At 35.0% G+C, this 12054-nt stretch overlaps 1 protein-coding gene across 5 annotated transcripts in view; it reads left to right on the forward strand.

Annotated features, from left to right (window-relative positions):
- PCDH7 (protocadherin 7) overlaps window positions 1-12054 on the forward strand; it is a 284006-nt gene that overhangs the window by 196772 nt on the left and 75180 nt on the right. The window contains exon 3 of one of the 5 annotated variants that reach the window (XM_068680076.1): window positions 4292-4328. The exons of the other annotated variants lie outside the window; for them this stretch is intronic. Within the exon in view, the coding sequence (XP_068536177.1) occupies window positions 4292-4326 (35 nt within the window). The 3' untranslated portion in view covers window positions 4327-4328. The remainder of the gene's footprint in view (window positions 1-4291; window positions 4329-12054) is intronic. 5 annotated transcript variants of the gene reach the window in all.

Genomic DNA, 12054 nt, shown 5'->3' on the forward strand with positions numbered 1-12054 from the left:
AGCTTGTGATCCAGCGGGGCATGAAGAATCTTCATAGCAGATTAGCTATTGTAGTTCACTGACCACAACTGTCACCCAAAGGAAATTGTTTAACACAGTGTAAATATTTGGTGTGCTCTCCATATAGCTGAGTGATTCTTTGTCTGTACATAAGCTTATTTTTTTATTTATTTTTTATTCACAGTGAACTACTCCTTTTAAAAAAAAATCAAAAATAAAAAGAAGCTTTCACCCAGTGGTGATTATGGTGATTAAAGTCTCATCAGATGTGTTTGGGGCTGTGCAAATGCATCCTGGTAGTTGTCAATTCTTAGCAACAGTGCAAATGTAGTACAGATATGTAATGCCATAATTTTCATACTAAGTCCTTAAGGATATATATATATTTTTATCCCTGAGACTTAAGGTTTATCTGTATATGGTGACGCTATATCAGCTACATCTGCTAAGCATATTTGGTTGTGTCATCCCCTCCCCACCCCCCCCAGTGGTACAATCTGAAGAAAACCTCACTGACTTCATTCCATATGTGTATTGTTACTCTAATGCTTCCTGGGTAACCACAGGAATTGAATAAAGAGAATCAAAGAAACTCAAGAATAGCTGCAGCAATTCTGATCTCATTTTAAAATGATTTTGCAATTACTGTTCAAGAATAAGTCATGCAGCACTATTGGTTTTCTACTGCTGTGAGGCACTCTGATGCTGTTGTTTTGATGTGAATTTAGATTGTTCATGCAGTGCTGGAGCACTCAGAGGAGTGACTGAAGCTGTGATATGGAGAGCTCTGAAGTATTGGCATGGCTAACATCATAGCACCCTTTCTAGATCACACTTTGCATGACTGCAAACCACACTAGGTTTGGAGTTGATGATACTATTCTAAAGTTGTTCGCCCCTTGTCAATCTTGTTTCTCTGAGGAGAGCTGAGATGTGTCATACAGCAGTTTCTTGAAGCACTAGATCCCAAGTGGGGATTGCAGTTTGAATGAAAGGTTTGCACTGTGCTGGAAGTCTCATGTATCTCTCTCCACTAGGCATGGGAAAGAGCATTCTCATTTATTTAAATACAAAGGAAGTCCCCCACAGCTCCCGTATTTTAACTGTGCACATAGCTAACCTTGGAAATGGCCCTGTGTTGTGAACCTCTTGGTTTTGCAGCCCATCCCTCACCCACCCCTGTATGCATTACAACCAGTAAAACAAAGACTTCTACTTCCGTTGGCCAATCATAAACAGATTTATATTCTTTTCTTCGTCTTCTTTTAATTAGCATGTTAGCGCTAGATAATGAGATAAGTAAAAATATTTCATATAATATATGAAGGACTTTCATGTGTTGAACTCAAATTAATTTTAAATTTCAGCATTTTTTTTTCTTTACATCATTAAAGAACAAAACATAAATTGGTCTTTTTTTTTTAGGAAAGGGGGGAACAACAAAAAGCAACAATCAAAAACCAACAACCCACTCTTGAATGAAGCAAGGACTTGATTTTACTATAAAGGGCTTCTTATGATCTGATCTATTTAGTCTATGTGAAAAGGCTCAGATGCTTTTATTGCACTGTTGAACATTTTGTCAGCTTTTCTTTCCAAGGCAATTGTTTCCCCTCCCCTGTTCCCTCAAACTTCCAACCCTTGCTCCTAGAAACAATTTTAAACACTTTTTTTAGAAAACCATGCCTTGCCTTTTTTTTTTTTTTCACCCATTTTCATGCTTCTACCAGTCATACTTGAAAAGTTGTATCTCCTCCCTTTCCCTAATCTGGTATTCAGCTTATCTTCTGTAGGGATGAGTTAAGCAGTGGGTCTCATAGAAGGATGAAGAATCCATCCCTGAGAACTGCACTTCCCTATTTTTGTAGAAGCAAACTATTAAGTTCTATGATTCTGTTTTCAGTGTCTAAATTTGTGTCAAGTGTTTCATTACCAGAATGTGAATGTGAGGGCTAAAGGAAATTGATCTTGCCATTAATTAGGTTGCTCATTAAAAACTGAAATGAGGATTGCAGTAAATTCTTGATGCAGTCTTCAACTTGCAGTTCTGAACTTGTGAGTTTATATGTCTTTGTTATTCCAAAAATATTACTAGCAAGAGCTATTAATGTTTTCTCAATCCTTGGAGACTGGGAAACTGACCACATTAGTAATGTGGTCCTGTCAATATATAAAAGGAAAGCATGAAAGAAGTGAAATTTTCAGGTTTTCTGTGCTATTAATTCATGTTTATTTAGCACAGAAAATGATTAATTTGTGTATTCAGTAACTTCTAGTGTTTTTTTTTAGTTTTTTTTTGTTTGTTTGTTTGTTTGTTTGCTTTTTTCCATATAATTTCCTGATGAACTATTATTCAAAATACAGGTAAAATGACCTGTAAAAATATAAAAATAAAATGACCTGATTTCACATATGTCACATTACCATTACGTTGCTTTTCAGAGTTCAGGGAATTTAATTCCACCTGGAGGTAAACAATGCCAGTGGCAGACATTGTGAACCTCATTCATCCTATACGCAATTCTTTTGAAATGTATGAATTATACCACAAGGAACCCAATGCCTTGAAGGTATTTCTTAGTAAAATATATTTTAGGAGCAGTTTTTCCGGTACAACAAAATACTATGATGTAAAATATACCTTACATTTATATATATTAATCCTGATGTGGATAATATAGGAATATTCTGTTTTCTTAGAACAAAAAGTACTATTTTTTTCCTGAAATATAGCTTTCTTTTTTCCATTTTGTCATTGCTAGCCTACTAGAAAGATAACATTCTGACATTAGAAGATGATAACTAAAATAGTTTTAAACTATCTTTTTTAACAGCATTAATAACTAAAATAGCACGGATGCACTCATGGTTTTACGTGCTATGCTCAGAACATAGGTTCACCTAGATGCTTTTCTGCCTGAGAGCCTTTACTCAGATGCCATCTTATCACTGGATGAATTCTTCAGTTTTGTCTTTGCTGCATGAAGTAAACAACTGTTCATTGCATGCAACCATTTGTGCTGTCAGGACCGCTTGATTTAACTGTATCATGCTGTGCAGATTTTGTATACTTAGCTGTTGGCTAAGACTACACCAGGTACTGACTTTCAAAGAATTTTTAAGTGTAAAACTGTCATCTTACTCATTTTTTGGGTAATGGAAATGTTACTGGAGTTTAATATCTTCTTAGATAGACAAGTGTAATGTATCAGTTTCAAACATCTTGAAAAAACAGAAGTTAGTGTAACCTTCAATATGTCTCATGCAAGCATTCCTTAAGTCTGGATAAGAAAAGTTTGATACAAGACATTGTTTATGTTATTGCTAAGTGATGGTGTTAAAAATACCAAGCTTTCCTCATAGGTGATGTTGCATGTGCTTTTACATAAAGACCTTGCATACTCTTAGAGGAAACCATTTTCTTTCAGAAACCAAAGGTGATCAATAAAGATGGATTAATATGACTGAAAATCCCATTCTGACTCATATTAAGGAGTTAAGATGCATTGTAACACTTTATAAATCAATCTGTTAAAATTGACCGGAGCCAGCAGTCCCTTCAGGCTACTGTGTGGCCATGCTTACGTAAGGCTGAAAAGATTAAGTCTGCCTTTAATTGACTTGTGAAGCCAAGACCTATAAAACTTTAACATTGTACACTTAGCAGTTTGTTTTAATGATCTGTGAATGGAATTGTTATTGTAGATTACCTTGCCTAAACCACACTTTTGCTGTCTGTAAAGGAAGTTGGAAGACAAATCTTGGTGAGTTTCCTATTCTAGCCTCCTCTTTCCCTTTCAAAAACTATATCTGAAAGAAATGAGCAGCAATTAATACACAGAAAGCGATTACCTGGTTAGGAGAAAGTACTGACACCAGCAGATGGTTCTGTTTACAGCCTCACACTGATCAGTTACTGGAGAAGTAGATAGCAAGAACAGAGGCAGAATACAATCTGGTTCTATAACAGATAGGCTTGCCCGTTAGTGATGCCTGGCTATGAGACTTAAAATGTACTCTACCAGCTCATCTGGCCCAGTGCAATAGGTACAAAACTGCAAATGTTGAGGATGCCACTCAAGTGCTTATTGGTACAATAATGTTTGTTGTCAGTTTGTAAGCTCTTTATAATTCTACTTGCTTTTTACTTACTAATAAGTAATGAGATGGTATAGTCAAAGACAGACATGACATCCTCAACATCTCAATCCAGAATGCTCAGCTTAAATCCCTCACCCATTGCTTTTATGTAAAAGTTAATATTTTATCTTGTGCTTTTCCCTCCATCCAGCTTGGTTTTCCCAGGCATCTGCCTTAAGGATGTGAAGGTAATGTGTGCCTGCATGTTTTTCACATGTAGCCACCTGCATTCAAAGTAACTACTTGTAAGTGTGTATGTGTATGTATTTGTGTGTGTACACATATGCATATATGCACCCACGTTATGTAAATACTTATGCTCCATTAAGAGTTTTGAAGTCTTTGAGGATTATTCCAAACTACAGAATATGACAGGAAAAACATAGCAAAATGCTCATCTTCAGAAAATTCATTTTGAATAAAGTCGCAAATAGATTTAGATATATGTCTGTCTATGCATGCTTACTGTTAAGGTATGATAATGTGACTTCCTACTGTCACGTTCTACTGATCAGTGATTTTTTTAAAAAATTGAAAATGGAAATATATAAGTCCATAAATACATTGTTTTTGTCCTCTTGAATATAAGAGCCTTGGAAATTAACTTCTCTTTCTTTTTGTTCACTAGAGAGTTATTTTTCTGCTACTATATAAAACTAATTTTGCTAACTTTTATAAACAGTATAAAAAACTTGCTTGTTTCTTAACATAGCAGGTGGCATGGTTTGAAACTGGTTTGGAAACAAAAAGAGTAAAATAGAAGAAAAGATACATTTTATAATTTTTAAATTGTTTTGAAATGCTTGGCATCATTTCAGATGATAATCTTATTTTTCATTGTTTCTTTGCTGTTAGAAACTTGCAAAATGGCCTTTAGTCAAGGAACTTCTGTGTATTATGATCTGAAAGGAGGTGGAAGAATTCAAATGAGTTTAATCACTGTAGGGGAAAAATCGTCTTCTTTCCTCCTTTGATTTTTCTTCTTACAACATATGCAACAGATGGCAAGATTTAACAAATAAAACTATGATGTATATGTTGACTTTTTATGAATTAGTTATGCCTGATTATTGCTCAATTTCCATGTAATTGTGCTCTAGTTAAGGTCTTCTAATGCCTATGCAAGCACAATTTATCAGTGGATGTTGCTTAATGTGGATGGGGACACTTACCTAGAGTGAATCTCCTGGGCTGTTCTGATGGTGCAATGATACTCGCATAGCAGGCAACTTATGCTTTCACTGACCTTGGCAGTTTTGTAGAGATAACTCCGCTTCCATGAGAGTGAAGTTGGTATTAAACAATGTCTTGAATCCATTAGGAATGACTGTGCTTGCCTTAGCCATCTGGAATGTGTATTTGTTTGTACATGTTTTACTGGCCTAGTACAAGAAAACAGAAATTAGAGCAGAGCCCTCTCCATTGTAGGCTACTTTTTGTCTCTTCCCACGTACAATATTTTCAGCTACTGATGAGTTCTGTTAGGTGTCTGTGATATTATTCTGAGATTCTGGTTCTGCTCATTCTTTGTTGTTGTTTTTCACTGGGTTCTGAAAGTTTCAACCATATTTTAAGGTCATATACTGAACTGTGTTCTATTTCTTGGGCAGTTTCTATTCAAATCACTCCCTAGCCCTCTGGTTCAGTGAGAAAATTTGAAAAAAAAAACAGGTGCAGTTCAACAGCACCTAGCAATGAGGTAACATTTTGTCAGTAGGAATGCTGTACATTGTGTGACGGGCAGGATTTGCTCTGTCAGTATGCTTCACATGCCCTCCTGGTTAACTGACGTGGGAAATGCAGAAGCTTCTTTCTCTGAAACTGACTCTACCACAGGCTATTAACCTCAGAAAGTAAAGAGGATCCCTAGACATGGCTATTACTTCATAGTGGCTACTTTGACATGATCGAATTTGAAAACTAATTTAAAGTAAGAATCATGGTATGCATTTAAAAAAAATACTAAAAGGAGGAAGATTTTTTTTTTATCAGTCATTCTGGTATTTGGGAAATTTGAGTGTGTTTTAAAGTCACTTGAGACCTAATTATTACAAAAACACCTTTTCTGCATCAGTTTTTCTGATATGAGTATAATCTTCTAAGTGATGAGGTCTTTCCTAGCCTTTCCTACTACTTTCAAACTACATGAACGATATAAGATGGTGGGAGTTAGATAAAGCTTCAAGGTGTTCATTAAAATGTTGAATTTTCAGAAGGAGAAGGTAAATATTTAATGCCAATAGAAGTGCAAAACCAGACTGACTAGCTACCAAATTAGTTATCCTGAAAAAAATACTCAATATGCAGCACCTTCAATAAATGTTAGTAAAAGAGTAAAAATGGAAGCCTATCTTGAGAGTTAATTTGCAATGCCAGAAATGGTTTGTGCCCTACTATCTATGTGGTTGGATAGAAAGTTGAAGAACTTGTGGATTTAATGGTCTTCCAGTCACGGTTTAACAGAACAGTGAATGGAAGAAGCCTATTTCGTTTTCTGCTGGCTTCTACTGTATGACTATATCCCATATGGCTATACCTTTCCTCTTCAACACTGTAACTGAATTGTTATCAATTCAAAAGCGTACTACGTTTTAAATATAACTAGGATATACTAACAACTATTTGTAATAAAATCATTCATTGGGAAGGATGAGAACATGTTTATTTTCCATAAACTGTTTTCCAGATATGGATAGCCTCCTACTGTCAATGCATTCTTGCACTGCATAGACAGAATGAGTTGAGATACATAGCCTGTATGGTACATACAGCTTGTACTCTGTTTCCAGAATGGAGAGAGTACTGTAACGCTGAACGTATTGAGAAAATTTGTATATGTAGTATGGGAAATACTAGTCTTTACTACTTCCTTTTAGCCTCATGTGCAGTGGAGGATTCTTAGAAGTGGCAATCATTACAGTGTAAAATTCCAAAAGCATATGGTTAATATTTAATACCAGCAAAGTAAGGAAAATAGGATTAAAGCCATCAGGTAGCATCTAAGTTTCAATTTAGTTTATTGTGAAAATTCAGTGTTGTTTTTTTTTTTTGTTGTTGTTTGTTTTGTTTTGTTTTGGTAGTGAAAATGTGATAGAGGTTAAATGAGCTTAGTATATAGACAAATCATGGAAAAATAGAACTGGTTTAGAAGATCAGTTTTAGCAACTTTCATAATTAGATTTTATCATGAGTGTATTTGATTTTGATATGGGAAATTACACATAGTCACACAAGCTTTTTTTTCTCAAGGTGATTCAAAATAAAAAAAGCTACAACTTAGATATTTTCTTTGCTTTTTTCTTCCTTCCAAAGGTTATTCTCCCAATCGTGGCTAATTGTCTCCACTCTTACATCCTCACCCGCACTCTAGCTAAACTGAGAAGAGAGGGGAGCTGCTGCTCCACTAGGCTATAACCTATTCCTTAGTTGGGGCAGCAGTTCCAGATGAATTTGCATTGGCCTTCGTTCTGTACAAGCTTCTGGATCAGAATATCATCTGTGGATTTACTAGGATACTGGAGTCTTTACTTTACCAGAGAAAACATAGCAGTTGCTCAAATGCATAAGCCACTGCTTTGTATTGTTCTATCTGGAGCTAGTTTCATCCATGGAGGCAAGATACTGTTCACCCTATATATTTGTGGTTCTGCAAAAGGTACAATTTTTGTTTAAGGCTTTTATTCTTTTATTATTTATTTTTAATTAGAAGAAAACTCTTCACCTTATTCTGGAATGTTATAATTTTCAATTATCTGCCAGATAACATTGTACAAGTATGAATTGACACTACCTACAGCATCTTTATGCTGTTAAGTCAAAAGAGTATTGTTTGCAGAGCTAGCAGCTTCATAAAACACATTGCCATTAGAAGTCTTTGAGATACTAAAGAAAGTTGTCTCCAACAGCTTCATTTACAGGATCAACCTGATGTTATATAGCTTTCAATAAATCCTATAAAAACATTTATATAGAGAGGAAAAGTTTCTTGAAATATACTACTTTTACCTATTCCAAGCACTTATCTTATATATGCAATAGCACAGCAGTAAAATGCTTGGGAACAGTTCTGCTGATTCCAATTATTTATGGCTCAGCATCAGTGACTTGGAAGCTAATTTGTTCAATAATGAACTCTCTCTGTTGCTGAAATAGATAACAAAATGGTATTACAATATTCAAGAGCAGCTACTTGTTTCAGTGTTTGAGGAAGTTGCTGTGAATAGTAGTTGTCTCCAACATTATTTAGACTGATGAATATTAAATATGGCTTGATCTTAGAGCACTGGAACACAAGATCTGACAGGTTAAAATGCATTCCACACAGCTGAAGACTAATGGAGGTTAGGGGGTTTGTGTGCTGCAATTTTCTTCACAACTGTAATGTAGTAGTCAAGCTGCAAATAGTATGACTCTTAAAACAAATTGCTTGTGTGAGTAATATTGGAATAGCACACAAACAAGCCTAGGAAACACCCTTTTTTCTTTGTGTAGCTAAGCACTGAGCAAAAGGTTGTGGACAGATCCATTCAAGTTCTTAATGAAATATTATTTAAAAAAATAAAATCTATCATTCTTTATTGTTAAATATTTTTTTCCCTCAGAGAAGAAAATTAGTAGCATGCTTGTCTTTGTGAAGATCTCTGTACTAAACTTAGTGCTGCTGTAATTTCACACTTTAATAACTTACTTTCTTCTGTATCTTTTAATAAATATAACTGATGTGCACATGTATTTTAGAAAAAGAATCTAAAACTTATGTTACAGTTACAAAGGTTCAAGCTATAGCCTATTGCTGTGAGCCTATTGCCTATCTTAAAGTCAATTCTTTATTTGTGGGTGGATTATCCAGTCTGTAGAGTAACTGTGCTGCAGAGGCAGTGACATAGAGCTGTTCTTGTTTTACAAGGTTGATTAGGTCAGGTTAAGTATTGAACAAATGCAGACATCCTGCTCTCAATATCAAATCAAGTCAGTATGTTCTTAGTGCTTTAGCATGCCATGAGAACTGGGCTAATAAAATCTGCAAACCTGCAAATTTGCTTGATTAATCTTAGCCATTTGATGGTTGTACCTGATGATCTTTAAGGTCTTTTCCTACCAAATGATTTTAAGATTCTTTGATTTCTACTGAATAACATAATTTAGGTCTATTTTGATAGAGTGCACAAACACTTGAATGCTTTTACCAGAGTCTCTCCGGTTACATCTAATCTAAATCTTTGTTTTTGAGCTGAAAATGCTAAAGGCAAGTGGGTTTTATGCAAAAGCTTTTGGTTTTCTTTCCTTCTGTCTTGCTAATCAGTTTCCATACTCTCAGGGGTATTCAAGTTCTTTAGTACCCAATTAATGATGTTGTGACCTGGTAGTTGTTATTGCTGATGTTTGTATGTTGAATTTAAATGTCCATATATAACCATGTCAACGAGTTGTCTTTAAATGTTACACTTTAGGAATAATAAAGGGAAAGGGGAGATACTCTGTATTTAGGAGCATTTATTTAGGAGCATGTATTTGAACATTGTGGACTGGATATACAAAAGGACTATGATGTAGAAACATTTGAGATAACTTATCAATTAATCATCTCAGACCATGATGCAATGTATAACATAGACACATAAGAATGAGTTCTGCAAAAACAGTCAGTCAGTTATTGAACTAAGTAAGAAATTCAAAAGAGATTAATGAGACTTTAATCTCAAACTCCTACAGGAGCCTGAATGCCTGAGCTACAAGGAACAAATGCTTCTGTTAAGAGCTGCAGGTATAGTCCCTTTTCAGGATGTTAAGCTGTGTTAGTATTAGAGTTCCTTCTCACAACAAAACACAGCTAAAATCATGTTGTAATTTTTAGTAGTTGAAGTGTTGTGCTATAGCTGTGTGGGTTTCTGGGCATTGCCATTGGCACTCTTTATGTGCAAGGTAAATAGTGTCTCATATTTCCACAATGCTTGTTCGTCTACCAAGGTCTCTATGCAAATAAAGGGTTTTCAGGTTAGTGAAGACCATAGTCCTGAAAATGCCATTGTAAATAAAAATTCCCAGTGCACCTCAGAAATTGCATGCAAGGATATAAGCAGTTGTGGTATACATGACTGCATATGGTATGCTATTTCTGTTCATATATGTAAGAAAATAAGTGGTGGACATGGAAATACCAAGGATTATCTTTTTTACTCTTTCTCTTAGATCCCTTTAAAATCAGAAATCTTTTCTGTAATTCATAAAAATCAGGTAATCTTCAACAGTTGTTTCCTTGGCTCCTAAATGAAAGTTGAATCATCGATGTGTAAAAATCAACAACTCTTTCTTTTTCATCTTGACTATGTAGTGCTTAGTCTTACCATACTAACATTTGTGAGTAGAATTCTCTCTTGCTCATCCAGGTGTGCCAAAAAACGTGTTTGGAAAAATTGTATTCTTTAGTAGTTGTGTTACAAATAAGGGGAATGGCAATGCTTTGTAATGAAGTGTGTGTTTCATTTAACATATTTCTTTAGAACGGAACTTCAATGCCAACTGTGAAAATAGCACTGAACAAGCAAGGTGTGTTTGTTTGTTTTTTATCTGGAAGTTGTTTTGTCACAGTAGCTTACTAACATAAATTCTGTTTTGAATCCAATACTGCCCATAGTCACAGAAATTAAATTGTCAGGGTTTTCTCAGTATGGAACTAGATTTAGATCTCTGTTGAACTGGTTCCAGAAATGCAGCTTGAAGTGACTAAATTTTAACAAGATTTGTGCCTACTGAAGTTCTTGGAAAAAAGATTTTCCCAAGATTTTCACAGGAAAATTTCTTTAGGAGTAGCTAGCTAATGTTTTGGGAGTTCCTGCTTCAGTACTGCTAGTTTCTTTAGAGATAAGTAAGCACTTGCTTTCTGAAAATTGTTTTTCCTCATGCACTGTAATACAGATATCTCTTTGGATAAAACTTGGAGAATGGTATGCTCTGTGTATTTAATGGTGAGGGTATCATTCTTTTAGGAAAAAAAAAAAAAAAGAAATCTAAAAACTCTGACTGGGTTACATTTCTTTCCAGAGATTTTCCTATCGATGTTGTTATTTAGAATAGATTACAAGTTACCTATAGACCAATAGCTTTAAAGCTGCAAAAGCAATTTTTAGGTAGGAAAGAAGTATCTCAGAAAATATTGAACAACAGTGCCTCTAAGAGGATTCACATGCAATAGTTTTCCCCCAAAATGCATAGGCACTGGGAGCAAATGCTTTATTTACTATGCAGTGTCCCTTTGTCCTATTCATTCATGTCAAAAATGCACGAGATTTTTTGACTAATAACCTACAAAATCATCTCCTTTGCCAATAGCAGTGGTAGATTCAGGGGAAAAAATGTGCTTCTGTTTGTTTATTTGGGAGGATGTTCATTAATCAGTCTGGCTATTGCAAAGACCTTTAAATAATGGAAGTGCTTAGAATACAAAACTGTGAGTACCTTTGCCATGGTGTACCAGTGTACTCATACCAAAATATTTCTCAGAATTTCTTCCCCTACTTCCGGATTTCTGTTTCCTTAATTGAAGGAGCACAGTCATGCTTACTGTGTCAAAATCCAGTCACTACCAATTACGTGGTTGCAAATCCTAACTCAGTAAGTGAATATCAAACTATTTTGGGGATACTGTAGGCACACAATCCTTTCATGTAGAGAATCACGAGAATGATTCTGAGAGACTTGTGCTGACTAAATTTGCTATTAACCTGGCAGCAGCTGTGTTTCTAAAATGCAAGTAACAGAAGAGCCTGAAAGCATAATTTACATTCATGTTTGCTTATATGCTATCAGTGGTACATACACACTGGGGAGAAAAAAGAAAAAAAAATAACAACAATCAACAAAGAACCAAAACCACCATAAAACCTACTGAAATAATTTTTTTTTGCAAATGTTACA

This window comes from Anas acuta, chromosome 4 (assembly GCF_963932015.1).
Source record: "Anas acuta chromosome 4, bAnaAcu1.1, whole genome shotgun sequence".
NCBI lineage: Eukaryota > Metazoa > Chordata > Aves > Anseriformes > Anatidae > Anas > Anas acuta.